We start from the raw sequence: 25,423 nt of genomic DNA, 5'->3' as shown, positions 1-25,423 counted from the left end.
AGCGATCCGGCTTCGGATATGATAAGCCCATCTCTAATATGTATGTAATGTAATCTAAGAAAACATATGTACATACATAAGAGAGTTTCAAATTTTTAATGAATATTATTTTCGTTGATATCTATGTATGTATTTGTTATTTTTAATAGATATTCAATTATCTGAATGTCTATCGGCAACAATTAGTCCGGTTAATCGAGGTTCTACTGTACCTTAATCTAAAACATCGCCTTCAGTAACAACATAACTTTACATTTATTTCTTTCCTTTTTTGCGGCGTTTTTGCCATTCTTAAGATGATTACTTTTCAATGAGCACCAACAGTAATATTTTTTATTAATCAACAGAAGGCGTCGTGAGCTACTCGATGCCTCAGGGAGTGAATCGGGGCGGCGAGATTGATTTGACAGATCGCTGTTACGACGGCATCGAAGATTCGAATCGTCTCAAGGGCGGACTAGGGCAGCTTCTGGACGGAAAGAAAGGAGCCGATAATTTCCGAGCCGACAATGGATTAGGCAAAGGTAAGTGGATTAGATTATATATTTTGAAAGGAATCGTACTATATTTATTTTACGAATATTTGTATGTTCAAATGTTTAACACTTACGGGGCGGCACCGATTTCAAAACAATCTACTGTACCGGCTGTAAACTTGATTTCATTGTGTTTGTTATGCAATTTGTTTTATAAAAAATTGCGTTTATTGAAGGACATACATTTATAATATTAATTTAGTTTTGATCATTTTATAAAGAATGGTGACGTTCAAAACAATTTCCAAATTGCATAGCTGGTTGATTTTGACATATTTTACAATAAAATGTTGTTCGCCGCCTTTCTCCTGGTGCTTTTCTGTCTGAAAAGACAATACAATAATCCCTTTTTCTTTCCATCGCATTTAGAATATACCACTGACTAGACAGTATATTTGTTCATTTTTTTGTTGCCGTAATAGTTTGTTTTTCTATTATATTGTTGTCTAATAATTCATTTGTAAAGTATAAAGTAAAATAATCTATTGGATGTCTTATATTGCTTGGTATTTGTAGTCGGGGTGTTTGTTGATGTATGTCAAACTCGATTATTGAAGGAAAATCTGCACATTCGCTAATGCCTTTCCACTCTTCATTTGTCCAACTTCTTTTTCTTTTTGTTGATCGGATAATATCATCATCACATCCATCACTATCTTCGGTGCTAATAGTAACTTCGTAAAATTTGTCTGTATGAATGTCTATTTGAAACTCATCTTCACTACTGCTTAATTCACAAAATTTACTTTTAAATTTAAATTAAAAAAAGACTATATAGCAAAGAAAAAGGTTAAAAATACTACTAAATTAACTTAAAATTATTTTCAAAATACAACACTGTTTATCACTGCTATATGTAATCAACGTTTCGATGCAAACTGAGTCATTGTTCATAAAATAGCCCGTATCTCACAGGGTATGTTTGTCCAATCCGGTGGACAGCCGCCCCCAAAGAGTTCAATTTGGAACTCCAGAAATAATTCCAATTTTTTAATGGTTTGAAGTTCTTGGTGGTACAGCAATTTAAACTAATAAATATTTATATAAAATATATCTTGATTGTTTTCTCAATGGTAAAACACATTTGAAATAGGAAATGAAACAAAGAATACTTAGAGTTGAACAAATTAAATAAATTTTAACAAATACATAGTACGCACGTTGAGAGCTACATATGTCGCCAAATTTATTAGGAGAAAATCTACAAAGTCTTGTAGTTTGTAGTAAATCAATATAAATACGAAATCATCCACCAGTCGTCCAGTCACCCACCCAATTATTATAAATATACGATGTTGGGCAATTTAGAAATAAGTTTAATTTACTAGCTCTTGGTTTGTGTTTTATCATGTTTTGAATGTGAATGTTTTCAAGTAAGATTTTTAACTTCTCGAAAGAGAAGTTTATGCTTTCATCCAAACATCCCAATTGCTAATTGTGTTTTCTCGACGTTTCAAGCCATTCTGAATCAAATGGGACCAAATTTGGAAAAGTGTGTTTGTATGCGAGCCGATTTTAGACCTTTTGTCGACGTTTGCTTAAAAATGACTAAACCGATTTCAAAAATTTAAATGTCATTCGATGTATCTCGATGAGGGAGGACTACCGCTTACAAGTTTTGCGCGACGATCAGCCAAGCCGTTTCTTTGTATTTAGCGAAAAAGGAAAATTATTCGTCCATGTTTCAGCCCATGAATTTTAATAGACTTTAACCCTTTCGACTCGGATGCGGGCGCTCCGGCGGCAAAATTCATATAAATCTCGGAGTTTGCGAGTGGAAAGGGCTAAAAATTCAAAAACCGATTGAAACATCGTGGTTGGGAATCGTTCTAATTAGTTTTTGATAAAGATCGCTTGACCCGTGATCTTGTAATCAATGGTTAATACATTTTTTTTGATGATTCTTATGATATTTTTTTTCTTGACGATAGTTATAATGGTCTTATAGATCATATTAAAATATCACAACTCTACGACAAGTAGTTCAATTTAAAAAAATCATTAAAATTTGAAAAAAATAACAGCGTTTTTTGACATCTGTCAAAATCGAACATTTTACTTGGCATAGGCGAGATATAGTCTTATTAAACTTACGAAACCATTATAATAAGCTAAATCGAAACTATGCCAATTTTAAAAATTTATTGGATTTTTTTTAATAATCCGATTAGTATAAGTCACGTCTTCGATTTTCAATAATTTATTAATTATTGATTAAGGCGATTATCTACACATATCAAGAAGTTCATATAACTTGCCTTGAGGCAAAATACCACTTACAACTAGTTTTATTTTAAATTTTATGTTCATGATGTTGGTTTTTATTTAAACTGTTAATATATTTATTGACCTTTGTTTTGAAAAAAAAAATCAAATCTGGACCCGCAACTTTAATTGAAGAAGTATTTAAATTACTTTGTTTTTATTGAGTGAATATTTGGATGTATGAACTACTTATTCTGTTTGACAAAACTGTTTTTGTATTTACTTTAGAGAAGTTTCCATTGCAATTATTTGCAAATAAATTAAATCACGATATTTTTGAAATAGTCTTGAATACTTAGAATAATTACAAAAATTCTTAACCGCAATTTAAAATGCTGAAATTTATTTTCTTGTATAATTGTTTTGTATTACAGTTGTACATTAATAGTACAAGTAAAAATTTCTAAAACAAAGTATTTTATGAAAAATGTTTAAAATATTCATAACACAAAGATGAACAAATCGATGCTTATATAAATCAAATCTATAATGAAATTTATCAAACATTAATTTTTTAAACGCATTAAATATTTTAAAAACATTCGGGCAATATTTAAAGAATTCAACTGAAATTTATAATTAACTTCGTATCATTTCACACATTCTTTATATTCATAATATAAATTTACATACATTCTAAATCTCTTTAAATTTTATAAATACTTTATATGATTAAAAGTTAAATTAAAAATTGAATTAATTAATTAAATTAAAAAATTCAATACACATTTTTCATTTTACTATAAATTTAAACCAATAACATTTTTTTTAAAAAAAATTGAAAGTTCTGTTGAGTGTCGTCAAGTAATAAAATCAATATTTTCATAATCAATCTAATGGGTTATAACCTAAATAAGAATAAGCAAAAGTACTTAGAAATATAAGCAAATCGATGAAAACTATTTTTTGAAACATTTAATATAATTAAAATATTTTTCTTAGAATTCTTTTACCCTGCAAAAAGTTGGTATTATAGGCATCATATTTTGTTTGTTCAGCAAGTTCACGAAACAATGAATATTATTACCATCAATTAAATGATAATTACTTCCATTGTCTGGTTCAGAAACCTTTCTTATAAACAAAATCTTATATTTTAGAGTGCGAAGTGTATAATACAAAACCCACTGAAATATTCATACAGAAATAAGTTATATACATGCTAAAACATGACGATAAAAGGAAAGCGGGCAACAAAACAATTTCGTAACGCGAAACCCTTCTAATTCAATGAAGTTAGAAATATTTAATCATTTTCATAAATAATGCAATAAAACTCAAGCATACGTGTAAACAAATGTGATCCAGTTGCGATGTGAATGTTTGCTGAATATGGGGCTTGCTGAAATTCCCCAACTGTGGCGATGGGATTAGTTATGGATTATTCAAAACCGTATTAAAAAATGGTATGAAACAGGAGTTTATGTATTGTTGTTTTAATAATTTGTTAGTTTTAAAAAGTGGTACATATTTTAGTATGTAGGGACGGGCGGGACACAAAGGTCCAAATAGACTTAGAGAAATTATATAGTAAAAACCTAACAAATTACACATACCAAATAAGCAATTACTTGACTATGTTCAGTAAAACTCACAGTACTTCATCATAGTAAAAATGTGTTTCCTTTGTTATTTTTCAAAAAACTGTAACCTGGTTTGTTTTAGCCTAGAGGCCGGGTAGAATGGGCCGGCCGGGTGGCAAACATGTCCAATGTCTCATTTTTAATTTTAAAGAAATTTTACAAAATAATGGCTACATTACTCAACCAATGCATAATATGAATTTCATGAGTGCATTTTTTAATGACGACACTGTAAGTAACCTTGATTTGGTATATTATCAAAAATATTTATCAGCAGAGTTTTGAAATAGCTATTTATTTAATTTATCTCTTGTAAAATTGCTTTATTGATTTTTTTTTACTTTTTTTTTATTAACTTGTCGTAGAGTAAGTTATAGTAATTGCAAAAAAACAAAAATGAGAATTTTTATATATCTTTACGTTTCAAAGGTTTCTGAACATTTTTGCATACCTTAGAAAAAATGGATGTGTGTGTGTCCAAATTATCAGATATTTTATGGAGATTTTAATAATATGTATCATTTATGTTTACATTTCTAAGGGTTCCGTAACATCGTTAGTCCTATCGACGGCCCGCAGCGCCTACGCGCTTCGGAAAAAAATTCCAAGATATTTCAAAATAAAAAGAAACTTTTTCAAAAGTTTTTTTATCCAGAAGTCATTTTGTTTCGAAAATGTAAAATTTCTCAAAAATTTAATCTTTTCAAAGTTAAAAAAAAAATGTTTTTAAAAAAAAATATTTTTGGTGCGGCAAGTTTCAGCAATCTGCCTTAAGGCACGATGCCATACACCACTAGTTTTTATTTTTTTTTATCTTTGCCAGGATAAAGGTTCAGTTGGTCCATTTTACCCCACCCAGAGTGGGGTCGTAAACTAAATCACAGTGCTCACAACTTAAACAGCTAACAACGAAAAAAAATACTTTTGTTTTGGATTTTCAAACACATTTGTTTATCGACATTGTGAGAATTCTGGTGATACATCTTTTTCCCTCTATTTTCAAATATTGTTGTTACAAAATTCTTAATTTTTCTGGTTTTTGAGATACCTTTTTACACGTGGAACTTTAAGCCTCGCTCAATTCTATTTTTTTAGTTTTTGGATGTTTTATTAACCATTTTCTGAAATTTAAGCAAAAATCATCTGATTTTTGTCTATTAGACACGATTAAATATTTTTATACATATCACAAACAAGTCAATTGTATGGTAAATTATGTGTATGTATATCTATAATAGGCTCTATGATTATTATAAATCAACTATCCATTGAGAATGTGTAATATGAAGCCTTTAAACGAATACATTTTGTGTAAGAAATATATCTACAAATTCGTATTTTTTCTTCTTGATACTTTATTTTCAATTTAACTCTTCATGGAAACATTACTAAATTGCTGATAGTCATGAGTGATAAACATTGGGGTCGAAATTACAAAAACGACTCTGAGAAAAATAATGACATCATGACAGTTTTGTTATTGGAAATTAAATAAAAAGTAATTATTAACTTGCCGTGGGGTAAATTATAACAATCACAACAAAAAAATCGAAAATGAAAATCTTGTTGAGTTTCACTAAATAAACAAAACAAACTTTTTACTTGACCTAATATATAGCATAGAAATAGCTTCTTAGTAAGTTTTAATTTCAGTAATATGAAAATGTTTGAAAACGTATGGGAATCTTGAAGCCATAACATCCTTTACGAAAGAGTAGAGTAAGCAATAACTTTGATTTATCTACGATATGGCAGTAGAATACGCTTATAAAAGATACAATATGTGAATAATAGTTTCAACAAATGAAATGAATTTGAATAAAGCAATTTCTATCACTAGTTTTTGAATACAAATTGCAAAAAATCAACTATTATCGTGATTTTAATTATTGGGGCGTAGAAAGCTCTTATAATCATAAAAGGTATCGTGAAAAAAATAAATTAAAAAATTCAAATATAAATTTTTATATTGTTAATATAAATAAATAATAGTTTATTTCTCTATAAAATGTTTCAGATATCAAATATATATAAAACAATAACTAATTCTTCAGAAACCTGTCAGGTTATATATATTAACAATTTCTTAAGAAATCTGCTTGAGTAAGAATTCCTAAAATTTTGCCTTTTGGTTAATAAATAATGGTTTAATATTTTTATGAAAATTATTTACACGTACATGATTTAGTACTACTTCATTTTTTATACAATTAAATGTTTTTATTTATAATTCAAAGCATACAGTTATCTTTATGGGTTAATATTCTATCTCGTTGCCCATTTTAGGCACGATTCTCTTAATCTATTAATTCTACTTCCCTTCTACATTCTTTTTAATTGAAATCTAAGGGCCTATTATGAGAATTTATTAACTGATTAGCATATCTTGATCATTTTCATATAAATGGTCAATTACCATTTATTTATCGATCAATATACATAAATGTCTTAAATTTGATATTATATTATTCTAAGTCTAAAATTTCCAAAAGTATTGAAAAACTTCATCTTTTTGGAGATTTCATACGCAATTAATATTCTAATTTTGACGGTTTTGATCCGCCATTTAACAGAAACATTTTTTTTTTCATTGTTTATATGATACATAAATATTAATCTATTGTATAAAATGAATATAGTTATTAGTTAAAGAATTATCATTGGCATCTTTCATATTAATTGAAAAACAACTAACACGTAGACTGCGTTGAATGAACTCGACGATCGCAATTTTTTCTGGGTAGCCAATTAGGAGTTATTAATGTGATTAGATTGAATTGTCATTACTTTACCATACGTTAAATTGGTAACAAAAAAGCATTAGCATCATCTATATAAAAATCATACGTTTTTTAACTATACATTTTTTTTTATTAGATAAGAATCTTCTTATACAGATCATTCATGATATTATGGAAATAAATAGTTTTCCTCAAAATTTATAAAATGGTGACTAATTTGTCTAGCATCTATATCATATATATATAATATATATAAGGGTAGGGCAGGGCAGGGCACAAAGGACCAATTTAACTTTGAGCAATTATATTGTGAAAGCCAAACCAATTATATCACAACAAATAACACATAACAAACAAGCAACTATCTGACCATGTTCAGTAAATCATCGTTGGCCGGCCAGGGGGCAAACAGATTCAATGCTTTATTTTTAAATGTAAAGTGATTTTACAAAATAATTGCTGCGATATTCAACCAACGTAAAATATAAATTCCTTAGGTACATTTTTGACAAAAATAACACTGCTGAAAACATTGACCAGGTATTTCGTTAAAATATTCTTGGTAGAATCACTATTTATTTAATTTATCTTTCGTAAAATAGCTTTTTTTAAACCTAATTCACTTTTTTATTAACTATTTTTTATTGTTGACGCCATTGCGCCAGGGTAAATGTTGTGTTAGTTCTTTTTCTTTCAGTTACTTCTATAAAAAAATGTTGAATGTAACTTAAAATTAATAGATCTTATGAAACAATTAAATGCTTAAAAATTATTTTAATGCTTTGCAAACTGAACAACAGCGCTTAGAGGACGCCCATTAATCGCGTGATCGATGTTTAAAAAATTTTTGGACCTCTACCCTTTACATGGTGATACGCGGTTATATTCAAAGTTACCTTCCCCTTGTTCACCAAATATTGCGTTTATTTTTAGTTACGAGAAAAAAATGATTTTTTTAAAGTGTTTGGAGTTTTTAAAGAAATTCTGGTAAAAAATAAATACACGTATTATCTCACTTGTACCCTTCCCTCCTCTACGTGATATTTCGTGATTTGTGTAGAAAAAACCCTCCCCCTAAAAACCTCACATAAGCGAACGGCCTCTTATAACTAAATAAACTAACAACGAAAATAATTACTATTGTTATAGATTTTGAAACATTGCTGTTTTTCTCCGGATATCAATGCCGTAAGAATCAAGATGGTGGCTGTTCATAATTTACCTCTATTTTCTAATATTGTTGTTTGAAAATTCCTTAATTACTTGTGTTGAGATACCAGTGACCTTTTTACTTGCGGACCTTTAAGTACCGGTCTTCCTTATTATATATATATATATATATATATATATATATATATTCTTGTGTTTGGGGGAGATAGGTGTGTATTCGTGTATAATGTACCTTCAGGTATTTGCATACGGAATAAGTCTAATACATAGGGTTATGCATATTGCGTACCTGTCCCGAATGGTGATGGAACGCAAATGTCACTGTACCCACAGCTACTACCATGACTCCCAGACTCCTAATCGAGAATCGAAACCTATACGTTGTTCCGTCTGTGAGAAATCAATAGGAAACAATATTGTGCTTCTGCACTTGCACAGTCACGCGGTTACCCATGGGAGGCATGTGCAAAATAGTCGACTATTTACAAATTATACAAATTGCACATACTCATTCTAACCCATACACACACATCCATTTAATAAGGTATGCCAAACTGTTCAAAAATCTCCCAAACGTAAAGATATATGAAAATTTCCATTTTTGATTTTTGAACGATTACTATAATTTAAGGAAGTTAAAATTAATAACGTAAAAGATGATCTCCACTGTAATTTCTTTCACTGAGATGACTCATCTTCAGTGAGAGTAATTACAATGGAGTTTATCCAAGGCTCGAAACCTTGGCAATTAAATTTGTTTGCAGCTAACCGTTCTTTTTGCAATTTTTTATGCTTGGAATATTTTTTGTTAAATTGTTATATTTAGAAATAAATAAATTTTTAAATGAAAACCCTATTGATATGCAATCCTATTGTATGTCAATAATATTAAATGTTTTTGTAAGAATTCTGAAAGAAATATAATTATTCTACGAATCTGGATTATCGTCATAAGCCAAATTATTTTCCAACTTGCATATAATTTTATTTTCAATATGAAACCATCAAATTAAGAACTTCCAACTACAAAAGCGTGACGAATGAACTAGCGTAAAATACTTTGAAAAAAAAAATCATTTAGAAAACCAACTAGTGCGGCGCATGGCCTCATGCCTTAAGGCAAATTGCTGGAACTTCCCGTACCAAAAATTACCTTTTTAAAAAGATTAACATTTTTTCTGAAAAAATTATTTTGGAAAAAATAGATTTTTGAGAAATTATAAATTTTTGACAAAAATTTACTTTGTTTGAAAAAAAACACATTTTGAAGAAAAATGTTTTCTTTATTTTGAAATATTTTGGAAATTCTGAACTTTTTTTCAGAGCAATCGTACTGCTTTAAATGCATAGAGACGAAATATCGAAGCTCGTAAGCGCCGCATCGCCGTTTAACGGATAAACATTGGTACGGAAGCGATAGGAATGTAAACAAAATTTATACTTATTGTTAAAATCTCTATAAAATATCTGATAATTTGATGTGCATATGTCTAAAGATCACTTTTGACCGCCAAATGGCATTTTTTTTTTACTTTTTTCACTAGATCTCCGAAACCGCTGGACCTGCCTTTAATGAAAATTCCTGACCTGCCTTAATGATCAACTCTTTACCTCGTCAATCAAGTAAAATGTTTTTTGAATTATTAAAATCGCTCCGTTCTCTTAAAAACTGAGTTACCGTTTGTGACATTTTTTGTCCCATATCTTCGAAACGGCTAGACCTGCTTATGCCAAAAACTAATCAGCACGTCTCCTTATCAACAGCAATCGAATGATTTTTAAATAATTTAAATCCCGAAACCGTCTACGAAAATTTGTATTCGCACACACACACACACACACCTAAATCCATTTTTTTAAGGTATGCCAGAATGTTCAGAAACTCTGAAACGTAAAGATATATAAAAATTTTCATTTTCGATTTTTTTTTTTTTGCTATTACTATAACTTACCCTACGGGAAGTTAATTAGTATGAGTGAAGTTATAAAAATAGTTATGTCTCTACTGGTTCGCAAGATATTATCAATATTTTTGAAGATACAGAGTTGTAAGTACCTACTACAATTATTGTTCAAAATTTACTACAATATGCATTATAGTTTTGATTGAAAATTTATATCCATTAAATATCGTTTATTATTATGGAACATTTGAAGTCTATACAGCAATTGAGTTTAATCTAAGCTCTGCATGTTCTGAGCTCATTTATGAACGTTTTTATTGTTGAAATTTTATGAAGAAAAGAATTATATAAATGAAATATACTGCATATAATCATATGCATAGAAATATATATATATATATATATATATATATATCTTGGTAATATAACGTACATTTGTAATATAAAATATACGGTTGCGTTATAGAATTTCATGAGATTTCATAATAAAGTTATTTCTTTCTATTGCCTTACATTTTTATGTTTCGCCGAATGCTAGTTTATGACCTAATGAAAATGTACTTGTTTATATCCTAGTACATATTAGAGTACCAAATCACAAAAAGACTTCATAATAATCATTTAATTGATGTATTAAATTATTAATAGATTTGAATAAGTATAATCGCATCTTTCAATTATTTTGTTATTATTATATGAATGTGCTTTGAATATAAGAAGGAAAACTGATTGTGATGCATGTTAATCTTGGTTATAAATCTATTGACCCTTTCAAAGAAATGGACAAGGTTAACTGTTCTCATCCACATTAAAAAGATTATAGAAATTTTTCAAATTTTTGTAGTGTATATTTGTGAATGCTATTTTCCAGGCAGAGTTTTATGTTACATTTTAAATTTGAGTTAGTATATTTTTAGTTGTGGTACTAGACATATATTGGAAAACTAGCGCTCAAAGTTATACAATCAGTTTTAACAAATAAAATTATTAATTATTGATCGTTACTTAGTATTAAGATGACCATACGTCCCGGTTTGGCCGGGACAGTCCCAGATTTTCACCTTGTGTCCCGGTTTTTTTTTAAAGCAATATTTGTCCCGGATTTAGATCTTTTGTCCCGGGTTTTCGAAATGTATATACCTAAATTGCATCTATGCTCTTACTTGATAATAAAATTACAACTACTCATGGAATATCTGAAAATGTTATGTACAACTAGTATGCTTATAAATATTTAAAAATAATTAAAAAAATAATTAATTAATTATTTGAAAAAGGCAGATTAAAATCGCCTCCTTGCATTCATAATTTTGAACTGTTATTTTCAATTTTACGAAAATTAACAAAAATAATTAAAAAAAAAATTGTGACTGCCTAAATAATAATAAAGAAAGCTGATAAAACATATAGATCCAAAAATATAAGATAAAATACAACAACCGAATAATAAGAATCTTGGTCAGTAATTCTGATTTATAAAAATATAACTCATTTAAACAAGGCGGATTGTTATTGCATTCCTAATTAATATTCGTCATTTTAAAATCATATTAAATTTTTAAGCATACATCCTCCCGTTCCGTCCCGGATTAAAATAATTAACAATTACCGTCCCGGTATTGACTTGAAAAAATATGGTCACCTTTTATTAGTATTAAACCTTTATTATAAATTAAAAATGTCATTTGGCGATCAAAATGATCATTAGACATGTGAAATTTTCATTAGTCTCAAATTTTCAAACGTTTTATAGAAATTTTATATAATAAGTACAAATTTTATATAAATTTATATGGGTTCCGCACCAAGATTTATAATGTTTAACCGTTAGACTGCAACGCGGCGCTTACGCGCCTCAATACTTATTTTATAAAACAGCTACAAAGCACAATCACCTTGAAAAAAATAATTTTTAACAAAAAAATTAAATAGCGGTACAGGAAGTTTCAGCAATTCCGCTTAAGGCACTATCCCTTGCAAAACTAGTTTGAGATATATTTGAGAGAACAGTTGACTTCATGAAATAATAAAAAGATAATTTCTTATAGATTAACATATAAATGCACTTAGCAAATCATAAAAATATGATACTGATTTTTAAATAAACACTCTCCTAGCAATAGCATATGAAAGCAATGACCTTTGCAACTTGCGCTATATGTGCAAATAATAAAACTTTCGGAAATTAATATTAAAATCGCAATATTCCGTCAACGGCTACCGGTTCGACTTCTATTTTCGTCGACAAAGTTTCATTCAAATAGTTTTCCTCGTGTTATGTAATATTTGTCAACATACAATTTTCCATGGCCTGACGCAGAAAGGTAGCTCGGACTTTCGCCACGTCTGGCTGGGGGTCTTCTTCAATATAAATGCAAATTGAATGTAATATGAAAAGGTGAACACAGAACGAGGAAAACAACAATCGTGGCATAACAAGATATATAAAGAATGCATTGAGACTTAAGGAAGGGTTTTGGAATATGCTTTTTGAGTTGTTTATCAGTTTTAAAGCTTTCTGCTGACAATGGGATGAGATGAGCATTTTCTCCAGTTTGCATCATGAGAAGTTCTACAATTTTTCGAAACATATTGTTTGCTTTATTTTACGTTGAAAATGTGACTATTACAAATTCATCTAACAATAAATCGTCATTCAATCAAAAGTCCTGCTAATATTTCATTTCTAATCCAGTCTAGTATACTTTGAAACTATATTTTGCCTTAAAACAAGTCGCATGAAATTCCTGGTATGTGTAAAAAACCTTGATGAATAAAAATTCAGATTTATCAACTTTTAAAATTCTGATATCTCGTAGTTTTGAAATATTTCCGTGGTTCATTTTGCCAAAGTTTTGATTTTGTTATATAAATCAATTTTGTAGGCTCATAATATTTAAGGATGAATTAATTAAATAATCTTTCAAAATAAAATTACTAATAACCAAACGATTATATTTTCTATTGCATCTAGACTAACCTTCCAAATATTAAGAGTTGATGTTACTTTTTATCAAAATTAATATATCAGAAACATTTAAACCGATTATTTGTTTATATGAAATTACAAATGTTCGTATAAATAAATTGTGTTTTATCATACCTAAAATAAACTAGTGGTTTATGGCGTCGTGCCTTAAGGCAAAGTGCTGGAACTTTCCGTAGCGTAATGAAATATTCAGAAAATATTAAATGTTTTCAAATAGATACCGAATCGATTGTTGTTTGAACCATTCAAATCGGTTGATCCGTGCTCCCGAAAACATAAACGAAAAATTGTATCTATACATACTCACACATACAATCATTTTTTCTAATGTATGTCAAAATGTTCAGTAAACCTTCAAAATGTTAAGATGTATAAAATTTCTTAATTTCGATTTTTGGACGATTACTATAACTCACACTACGGGAAGTTAAGAAAATTTAAATAATGATTTCAATGGTATTTAGTATAAAAATATTTCTACGGATTCTAATAGCGTTAATTCTGTTTAAAAAATTAAATGGGCTATTAAAAATACTTCAATATTAATATTTGTTATAGAATAAGAAATGAAAATGCACACATATTTTTCAATGAAACTAAACTATTAGCACTCTACACAGCATTAGAAATCATAATACATTGCTATAAAAAAAAATCAGTAACAAACATACAGTTAAGACCTAAGTTAAAGTTTTAATCATATATAGTAACATTATTTTATTTGTTTCACACTGATTTAATTTAAAATGTACACTGGTATTATTTCAATCTATCAAACATAATTCAATTTTACAATTACCGTGCAAAAGCGATTAAAAAGTTTCGTTATCAAATATAATAAATCATAATATATATATTTAAAATCAACTTACTTTCAAAAAATACAACAATTTACGAATGCTGTATTTATTGAATTTATATTAAAAAATGATTTTATTATTGGAATATATCATGATTTTGCTCTATAATTTCATTTATCACCATCAAACGCATAGTGGAAAATAAAATAAAATAAGATAAAAATATCGTCAGATTCAATATTGCTATACAAATAAATTTTATAAAACGAATTTTATAAATGAATTGTTTGGATTTAGAATTATGCGCATTACTGCTTCAAATTATTTATTTCAACAATGTTGTAAATATATTTTCCCACACAGATATGTAAATGTGTATATAAATATAAACATAAATATATTCTTTTATTATTATTTTATTTTTTGTGATTGTAGTAACTGAAGTATGTAGGTTATGTGACTATTTAATTAATTTATGAATTAACTAGTGGTGCATGTCTTTGCGCCTTAAGGCAAATTGCTGGAACATACCAGTTTTTTTGTTTCTCAATATTATATTACAAACGGTTTTTTTCATTAGAAAAATATTTAAAAATAAATATGAATTAAATTAGAACAAAATTAAAGATTACTCAGTGGTAGGTAATATTTTGTTGATTTTGTATATTTAAAAAAGAAAAGTTTTTTGAAATGGCATTAATGTCACTTTAAAAGCCCTTATATTATTTCATATAAAGAAATAAACATCTTTATTTGTCTGATTGTATTCATTGTCAATCAATGTAAAGTTCTTAGGAAAGCAATAAATATTCAGTTATAATTGGCCAAGATAATATTCTGATTCTTGGATTATACAAAAGAACGATCTACGCCGTGTATGTGTGTATGTGAGCAGATTTTTTACCATTTCATTTATATTTTCTCAAAAACGGCTGGACTGATTGTTACTCTATAAAGACTTGCTTTTGTGAGCTATAAGCTAGGACCGACTGAGCCGTTTCTTTGTTAATTACAGAAAAGTTTTTGTTTCTGATATATGTAGTCGTGCCAGTATTTTCTTAATATTGCTTAAATGCTTAATATTAGATAAAATACTTTGTTTTTAAAAAATGTTTCGTCGATTGCATAAAGTTTAATATGGCGATAAAAATCAGGCACTTTTGGCTGAATCATATAAAGGCTTTAATTGGAAGACATACAAGCACATGTCTGTGCACTATAACTAGAATAAAATTAAAAATCTTAATGTTTAGATTTTATCCAAATCATAAACTTTATTTTTGAAATGAACAGTTGAAAATTTCATCTAAATATCTGAATCTCAGTTTTGGTTGATTGACAGTTATTACATATTTCTAGAAGTTCATGCAACTTGCCTAGTTCGGCTAGCAGAACGGCTAGTTCATTTATTTATTTATTTATTTATTTATTTATTTATTATTTTAATTAACTCCAATCGGCTATGTACAGTTAATTATATACAGTAATACTATGTGATTTAAAAATTTGTACATTTTCATTACATTTATTTTCATACACGTACATACATACACACACATAGTCACTTATATATACACACATATACACATCCAACACATCCATATACGAGTATATGTAAACTCAGACACACTGGTAACAGCAATAAGTTTAGATTAAATTTTAATATTATTTTTCAATAATATTAATGAAGGTATTTTGTGGTAAATTCACAAAGTTCAAATTAAATATATATTTTTTGTAGTTCTTGCAGACTGTACAATTTGGTTTGATCTCAGTTCTTGTCTCGAGCAGATGATTTTCTCAAGTATCTCAGGTCTCAAATATGAACTTGTAATTGTATAAAAAGTAGCTGAGACTAGCTTTTCAATCAATTGCAACATAAAACATTTTCTGAATTTGGTATATGTATTTCCTTATTCCCGTATGTATTTCATTTATCGATACAATGTGCGTCCGCGTATGCATATGATGTAACAAATGTGTAGGGCGATAACTCAATTCCGCTGAAATAACGTACGTGACGCCCTTTTCAAAATATCACGTGTAATAGATCTTTGAGCGTTCGACTCGCGTACGGCACCTGTCATGAATATTTATCCTTGTTGACAATGCGCCTATCTATAAATTACGGCGTATCTTCATTGACAGCCTTTTTGCATTCTACAAAACGTACGAGATACATGTTACATATTGCGTCGTATATTTTATAGATAAACTATGAAAAATGAAGCAGTGTTCGCCTAACGAACAGTCTTGACGTTCGGCGTATCCGGCACGACCGCGGGCGCAGATTTTTTTCAATCTGTTACGTAACACCTACTTTTTACCTATCGGGATGGCTGACGATACCTGCGCTTCGCTCGATTTTAAATCTCTTGCCGGTACGGTGTACGAGTATTTGTTTGCGGCTTTTCGACAGAAAATATTATTCACGAAACTACTGGTTGAATGTTACGCAGATAGGATTCTGGAAATGGAACACATTTTTAACAGATTTTTTTGTTTTACTGACCGACTATATTTGATTATGCCATGTGAATTCGGCAGAAATGAATTTACTGATTCATCCGTGATAAAGATTTTGGGTAGAGCATGGCTTAAATATGGCAAGTGGCGAATAACTTAAATATAATTTTGAATTATTTGTTATTCTATCTTTTATTTTTAGATAAATATGTTTTTTAGCTTTTGATTTATTTGCTTTGTATAAAGTTCTATTCAATTTACTTCTTAATTATCTTGAAGTAATGAGCTCTTACGCCAGGTGGTCAAAAAGTTTGTTTTCACTATTTGTGTTAATTTTTTTAAAATTGAAAATAAAAGTTCGAAATTATTAATGTGAGAAGCTATTTTGACCGACTTCCGAATTTTGTATTCGGTATGCATAGCATATTATTTTATATAAGCATACTAGTTATATATAACATTTCAAAATATTTGATATAATTGTGATTCTATTATTAAGTATATATGTTATAATTGTAAAGATTCAATTTAAACCTATACTTTTCAATTTCAAAATTTTAATCCGGGACGAATATTGCTTTAAAAAAAAAAAACGGGACATGAGGCGAAATTTGGGACTGTCCCGGCCAAAAATCGTGACGTATATGGTCACCTTATATTTAACATCATTTTGTTATGTAAAAGTACGTAGCTAACCACCACTATTATCTCAAATCCACGATTATTATCTCAAAAACAATTAAAGTATAGAATTTTTTATGATACTATTTTAAAGTAGAAAGCAAAAGATGTGTAGTCAGCCATTACCTTAATTTTTTCGTATTTTAGGACCTGGCTACCAGCAGATTAACGCCCATGTGTCAATATTCATATCAAAATTATTTATTTCGTTGGTAGCTTTTTTGGTTTTGATCTTGTTTATTTAGTTAGTTTATGATACCTGAATATAATTTTCCAGACTACTTTATGAAATCTATAGTTTTTGTTTAATTCCATTCAACATGTTTTTATATAACCTCTGTAAACACTTAAATGTGGATGGGGTAAGGCGGTTCAACTAAACCTTTATACTGGCAAAGTTGTAAACAAAAAGAAAAAAATAAATTAAAAAGTAAACTGAGTGAAAAAGCAATTTTACCTGATATGTTTTATATTAACAATTTCGCTCATAAGTAATTTTTACATAATACCAGATCAAGGTTAGGTACAGTCTTAATGAATTTGTATTTTGCATTGGTTGAATCCTGTAGATATCATTGTACAGTAAAAAAAGTACATGATAGATCTTTTTGCCCCTTAGCTAATCTATTTTACTTTGCCTATGGGGTAAAATGGACCATGTGATAAATTTTTGTAAAATAGCTAAAAAAACATTTTTACAAGGATAAATTTGTTAAGAGTTTTACTGAACATAGTCAGATAGTTGATTGTTTGATATGTGATATTTGCTGTGTTATAATTGGTTTGGTTTTCACAATATAATTGTTCAAAGTCAAATTGGACTTTTCTGTCCCTTCCTAACTTATATCATTTCTGCAAATTATATGAAGTAGGTTATATATGAAGTTTATTAACTAGTGTACAACTTACTAATAAACATCAAATATATTTATATTTGAATCAAATTTTGGATATTCAATTGTGGTAATTGAAATCCATTATTAAAGAAGACTCATTAACTACTATTTAAAGAAAACCAGTGCATAAATAAGAGCACTTCACACTGATATTTTTAACTTCCAGAATGAAAAAATATTTTCAATCATAAGTTTTCTCGATGACTCAAGTCTTTTTAAATCGCTTCGAGACCAACATCAAAAAATGGGAAAAAGTATGTGTGTTTATTAGTATGTGTATGTCAGTGAGCCATCTTTTGACTGTTTTTGACGATTTTTTCTGAAAAAATTTTTTTTCTCCAAATAATCACATTTGCTAATTTCATGTTTTATCAACGTCTCAAGTAATTCTGAAGCGATTCAGACCAAATTTGGAAAAAATGTGTGTGAGTCGATATTTGATCTTTGGCCCACGTTTTCTCGTAAGAAGCTGGACAGATTTCAAAATATTGAAAGCTTTTCGATGTATCCCAATAAGGATTCGCGATAAACATTTTCACAAAAAAACGGATTAACAGAATTTACAAATTTAAAAGAAAACAAAATAGTGTTTTTCGCAAAAATCTTGAGTTCATGGATTTGTGTTTTATTTACAGAAATTAAAAATTATCTAAATAGATTTTTTATGCTTTTATCACCTAACAAGCAGTCTACAAAACTTCTCTAGTTGTATAAAAATGTTATTATTACTTTAAATAATACAATAATATCAAGGACTACATACATAATATACGTAATTGTTCCAGTATTTTCTTATAGCAGATGTATATTTCACAGAATAATTTATTTAGTTCCACTTTGCACTAGACAGTCTTTTGAAAATTAGTTGAATTATATGAAGTTATTAAAATTTTGAAAATATGGGAGCGTTTAGGGCATACAAGCATGTATATGTGCACTATAATTATTATTATTACATTATTAAAATGTGCTGCAGATATATTTTGGAAATCGTAATGATTAATTTATAGTAAAAGCAAAAACTTGGTTTTCGAAATGAACAGTTACAAATTTTATCTAATTAGCTAAAACGCAATCTCGATTGATAAAGCCAATTATTACACTTATCGGGAAGTTTATGCAATGTGCTTTAAGGCAAAGTGCTACTTCCACCTAGTTATTTAAAATTGTTATTATAAATCGTGATATTGTTAATATAAATCGTGGTTTCTTGTAATACTTTCAACATTTCTTTTATTTGCGGCCGAAAATAATATATTCGTTTTCCTATTAATAATACCTCAGAAACGGCAACCCTTCCAGAGCCATATCTCATATTGTCTGCGGCCTATATGAATTCTCCTAGCACGTGTGCAAGCAATGTGGGCCTCACCTACACCTATACTCTCCTCGGCCCAAAACTGTATCGCAGAATTCAATATCTCCACCGGCTCAGAAAATATTTTTCTATTTTGTGCGCCGTAAGGGTTTTTATGGGCGGCTAGAGCATAAAGACTGCCAGTCCGTTGTCTGCCTACCGGCGAAAGACGCCCGTGGATGTGTGTGACTAAACTTTACAATACTCCGGGCCCCGGAACGTTGGTTCCGAATTGTATTTGAAACTCGAGCTTAAATGAAAATAAAAAATAACACCCTAACTACGTATCACTGTCAAGAATTGGGTTATTTATTGAAAGCCTTTCGCTAAAACGTATATTTTTCACAATTTTATTGTTGATCGCTGGAGCACTCAACAATAAAATCATTTGTTGTGCTTTTTCGTTTAGGGTTATATATCGAAAAAGTAATAAAAATAATCACTTTATTACAGATCGGATGTTTTTAAATGAATCGGTTTAGGTTTATTTTAATTTAAGCAAATATGATTTTAAAAATTTGTTGAGAAATATAAAAAACAATTATATCTATAAATCATCAAAATTTGTTTCTAGGCGTAATTTTTATTTTGATAACTTGAATTTATGAAACGTAGAATTCTACTACTATTCTACTACTAATTTTAACCCCCCTGGCGCATTATAATCAGTCCCGGATTTTGCGCAAAAAATATGGTCACCTTATTACTTGTTAAAACCGTTTGCTATAACGTATATTTTCCACAATTTTATTGTTTATCGATAAAACACCTAACAATGAAATAATATGTAGTATTATTTTGTTTGCGGTTATGTATCCAAAGTCAAAACAGTACAACACAAAACATTTCAATATAGATTTGTTGTTTTCAAATTGTTAGTTTATCTGTCGATGTGTCATTTCAAATTAAACCAAATATAATTTTGAAAGAATATTTGTTTTAATTATTCATTTATTAGACAATAAAAAAATACAATGATTTACAACAATCCATATATCATTTTGATATGCCATTTTGGAATCATCGATCTCCATTGAGAAGGTTTTTTAGTAGATCCCGAAGAATATAAGTATTTTTTATGTATAAATTATCAAAACATTGTCAATTTTAGAGGCGATTAGTTATTTTGCAATTTAGGGTTTAATTAAACATCGTCAAAACATTTCATTTAGGGCTTAATAAAGCATGCTTTGTTTTAATTTATCTTGATTTTATTGTTGGTTTGAAGTTATATATTAATTTATTATCATATTTTAGGCTACAAATTAGATTTATTCAATAATTTAGATATATCTATACGTATATTTATACATATAAATAAAATTGGTGTCCCAGTTTTTAATATTGAAATGGACATTTTTAATATTAAATATGAATATAAATAGGGTACATATACCAAATAAACATTATTTTTTTTTAATTTTGCTGTTTATTTTAAACCAATAATAGCAGCACCTGAGATTTGATCTAAATGAAATTAATAGATAGAACTGATTTTATCTAAAATGAAAATACTTAATAATTCTTTATATATTATTAATTAATATTATTAATAATTCTTCATTTTAATTCAAAGTATATTGTTACATTTATATATAAGAATTATATAAACTGAAGTGAAAGCTGAAATATATTTGTTTAAAATATATTAGAACTTCATTCAAAATTAAAATCTGAATTATTTTCAATAAAACATGAAAAAAATTATGAAAAAAAATTGAAAAAGAAATTTGAAACATTTTTTTTCCAAAAGCAATTATTTTGTTGAAACAAGCTGAAAGTCTGTGAATCATTCAAATCGGACGCTTAGTTCTCTCAAAAACTGCCATTTTTTACAAATTTAGCTCTGTATCGTTGAAATGGCTAGATCTGCCTTTGCCAAAAACTAATCACTTCTTTCAATCATTATAAATTGAATGTTTTTAGATCATTGAAATCGGATACTCCGTTCTCTCAAAAAATCGGTTGGTATGGTCTGCATTCTTTGCTCCGTACCTCCGTAACGGCTGGATCTGCACTTGCCAAAAACTCATGAGCACATCCCCCTATCAATAGGAATCGAATGTTTTTTGAACTATTTAAATCGGTTATCGAAAATTGTATTCATACATATATACACACACATCCATTTTTACTGAGGTATGCCAAAATGTTCAGAAACTTTCAAAATGTGAAGAAATGTCAAAATTTTCAAATTCGATTTTTGGACGATTACAATAACTAACCCTACGGGAAGTTAAAAAAAAAGGTCTACAATGATGAATTCGTTAGGTATTTTACCAAACATAGACTGTTTGATATGAGTTGTTGGCTTTGATATAGTTAGTTTGATTTCCATACTATGATAGGCAAAAGTCAATATGGACCTATGTGCTATCGCCCTTTTTAATATCTACACACACACACAAACATATATATATATATATATATATATATATATATAATATATAATATATTATATGTATATCTGTGAATGTATTTATGTATGCTCGTAACATACATTTTGTTACAAGATATAAGATCTAATAAATCGACATTCGAAATATTCCATAAATAAAATAAAACATCTTACTGACATCACTTTCAATATGTTTTCCTAACCATTTCCCCACATGCTTTTCCCATGATACTAACGTAGGGTATACGTAGAAGCAACTCGAGAAATATGTTTATCAACCTGTAAACGTAAAAATAATCTTTAAATGCGATTATCGAAGTCGTGAATACGTGTAATACATATACCCTTTAAGCGGGACTAATATCGCTTAGGATCTTTTTATGTGTAAACCTGTATTCGTAATAACAGTATTATCCCAGCATTCATAGCATCGTGGCAGGTGAACATGGATTCATTTTCCGCACAACCAAACAGAAAAATATATAAAAAAGGAGAAGTCGGAAAATACAACAAACTATTTTTATTATATCCACGACGGTATATAATACAAGTACCTCCATAAGCGAGAGGTCTGAGTACCGGTAACTGACACGAGGCAAGGATGGCGAACCCGAGGATTATCTTAAGAGGATTAGAGACAATTTTTGTTAGATGAACTAATTTGGAGATAGTTAAAACAGAAACTAGTGGTGCATGGTATCGTGCCCTTGAGGCTACTTGCTGGAACTTCCCGTACCAAAAATTCGATATTTTAAAAAAAGCTTTAAAATATTTTGAAAAATTGCAGAAAACTTTCGATGTGGATTATCTTTTGAAAAGTTTACATAAATTAGATTTCTGAAAAATTTGAATTTTTTTTAAACTAGTTGGTGTTGGTATTTTGCCTTAAGGCAAGTTACATGAACTATCCGTGTAAATAATCGACTTAATCCATGATAAATAAATAAATTTATGAGTGGTTAAAAGTATTCGAAGTGGATTTATTACGCATTATTGAAAATCGAACACCGGTCGGAATATTTTCTAAAAGCAAATTTTCCAAAATCTATAATTTTCATAATTGATTCAAGTGGACGTTCAGGACTTTGATGGTTTAGTATGTTTATTAAGACCTCTACCTATGGCGATACCAAGTAAATCGTTCTAATTTTAATTTTAACAAACGTCAAAAAACTAGTCGTTTTTCTCGAACTTTGATACATTTTCAAAATTAAACTATTTGTCGCACGGCCATAATATTTCAGTAAGTTGTATAGGATATATATCGCCAAATAAATTCTATAAAAAATCGGCCCTAAATTACAATTTACAAAAAAGTTAATTACAAGAAAAACGTCTCGGTAGATTTTCACCTAAAACTAATCATTTCCAACTAATATCTTTAGAACAGTTATTGATTTTTTAAAATCGATTCGGTAGTATGAGCTTAAATGTGGACGAAAAGTTCAACACTTTTTTCCAAATTACAAAGAAACGGCTCAACCGATCGCTGCACAGAACAGAGAAAAGATAATACACGAATGTTTTCTGCGATTTACAAAGAAACAGCTCGACTGATCGTCGCCCAAAACTGAGTCTTCATCTAGATACAGCGAACGGCTTTTAAATTTTTTATATCGGTCGAGCCGTTTTTGAGTAAACGGCGATATACGGCAAAAAATCTACATACGACATGTGAAAGCACAATACACACACACATATTTTTTCCCAATTTGATCTCATTCGATTCAGAATGGCTTGAAACGTCGAGAAAAACATCAAATTAGCGAATCGAACTTTTTTCATAAAACTTCTCCTTCGGAAAATCAAAAAATGACTTTCTTGAAAAATTTAATTCATTCTTCATTTTGTCAATATAAATAAACAATTTTTTTGGAACATTCAAATCGGGCGCTCAGTTATCTCATAACGCTTTAGCCAAAAACTAATCAGCACATCTCCTTATCAATACAAACCGACCATTTTTTTGAAATCGTCGACGAATATTTGTATCTGTATACACACACCACACACACATACATACATCCATATTTTCTAACGTATGCAAAATGTTCAGAAACCTTTAAAAGTAATAATATATAAAAATATTCATTTTTGATTTTTTGCGATTACTATAACTTACCCTACGGGAAGTTAACAAAATGTATTTTGTAATCTATTTTCAGCCTTCGGGCGCCGAGTGTTTTCCAAGTTTTCCTGTAGATACTATGTGACATTTCGGGTATACAAACGGCATTCTCACGGGCACCGTTATTATATACCATTTTACTATTGAAAGCGGAATGCACGGACGCGTTTCAGTATTCATAAGAACGTTACAGAGAATTTTCAGGAAAATGGATAGTTTTTGCCATTTTTCCAACGATGATACCGTAGCTGCAAAGTTAGTTCTTAAATGACGGAATGAATTATTAATAACAAAATTGCACCGTGCAGCTCTACGAACTCGATAGATGATTATACTTTGAACTTTAATATTCTTTGATAATAATTTGGAAAATTTGCAGCTGTCAAGGAATTAATTTAAAGTTATCATTCCATATAATCAGAATGAAATTACTGGTTGCTGTTTGATGTTACAATTTCCCATCATATCATCAGCTGTTTGTGCAGAGTAAAGTTATAAAAATTTCAAACAATTAAATTTAAAATGCATAGTTATGACAAAGATTCTCATAAAAGCATTCGGAAGACGATTCTTTGATGTTGAACACAAAGATCTTTGAGTAATTGTTAACATTTTCTTTAAATCTTAGTTCAATAAATCGTGTGCGATATTAAATATTTACAAAAATACAATTTATATATTGCTATTATTTGATAAGAAAACCTAAATTAAAACTAGTTGTGAGTAGTATTTTTGAGTAGTTGCATGAATTTTGCGACTTCATAATCGACTTTATCAACGGAAATTAGAATTAACTTTTCCCAAAATGTTGAACTATTTTTTTCGGGCTTTCAAAATGTATTCTCTTTAAGTTTTACTTACAAAACACTTGGCATAGATTCTGATTAGAATCGCTCAAGCACATTTATATGTTTATTTATATGTCATTTATAAGCTCATTTATGTTATTTCAGACTGCGAAATATATAGTTACCTAACGTTTTATTAGAATCGTCATTGTTACGAAGATTTAGCACGGATCAGAAACTAATCAACACGAATCCCAACCAATATCTTTCCAACAATTAATGAATTTTTAAATTTAATTCAAAACTGTGGTATAAAACGTAAATGAAAAATTAAAAAAAAACTAACTAAGTATTATAAAATAAAAACCTACCAATACTTAGTTTTATTACCAATTGTTATGCAAACATGTGTAAATTTAGATCTAGTAGATCTAACTTTACCACCCACTTTGTGACTAATTGGACAATAAAATATTAATCTGATACCATTTTCAAACCCGATAGAAAATCTAAGAAATCTGACAGTTATGTAAATAAAATAGTCTTACAATAAAAAATTAATTCATAAAAAGAAGCGTCTTTTCCCACGATCAACTTGTATACAAAAGACGCCAAAAACAATAAATGTTTAATAAAAAACAGGCTCAGATTATAGCTGTAGCAATGCACACAAGAATAGTCATTTACATTAATTGTGAATAATTTATTTTTGATAATACTA

At 28.8% G+C, this 25,423-nt stretch overlaps 1 protein-coding gene across 1 annotated transcript in view; it reads left to right on the top strand.

The window, feature by feature from the left end:
* The window catches only part of LOC113366474 (discoidin domain-containing receptor 2-like), a 463,043-nt gene that overhangs the window by 192,947 nt on the left and 244,673 nt on the right, over positions 1–25,423 (top strand). The window contains exon 6 of the mRNA XM_026608082.1: positions 348–524. Coding sequence (XP_026463867.1) covers positions 348–524 — 177 coding nt within the window. The remainder of the gene's footprint in view (positions 1–347; positions 525–25,423) is intronic.

This window comes from Ctenocephalides felis, unplaced genomic scaffold, assembly GCF_003426905.1.
Source record: "Ctenocephalides felis isolate EL2017-DRISC unplaced genomic scaffold, ASM342690v1 CF-g0.4_SCAFFOLD_01170, whole genome shotgun sequence".
Classification (NCBI taxonomy): Eukaryota; Metazoa; Arthropoda; class Insecta; order Siphonaptera; family Pulicidae; genus Ctenocephalides; species Ctenocephalides felis.
This window is presented reverse-complemented; position numbering and strand designations above follow the sequence as displayed.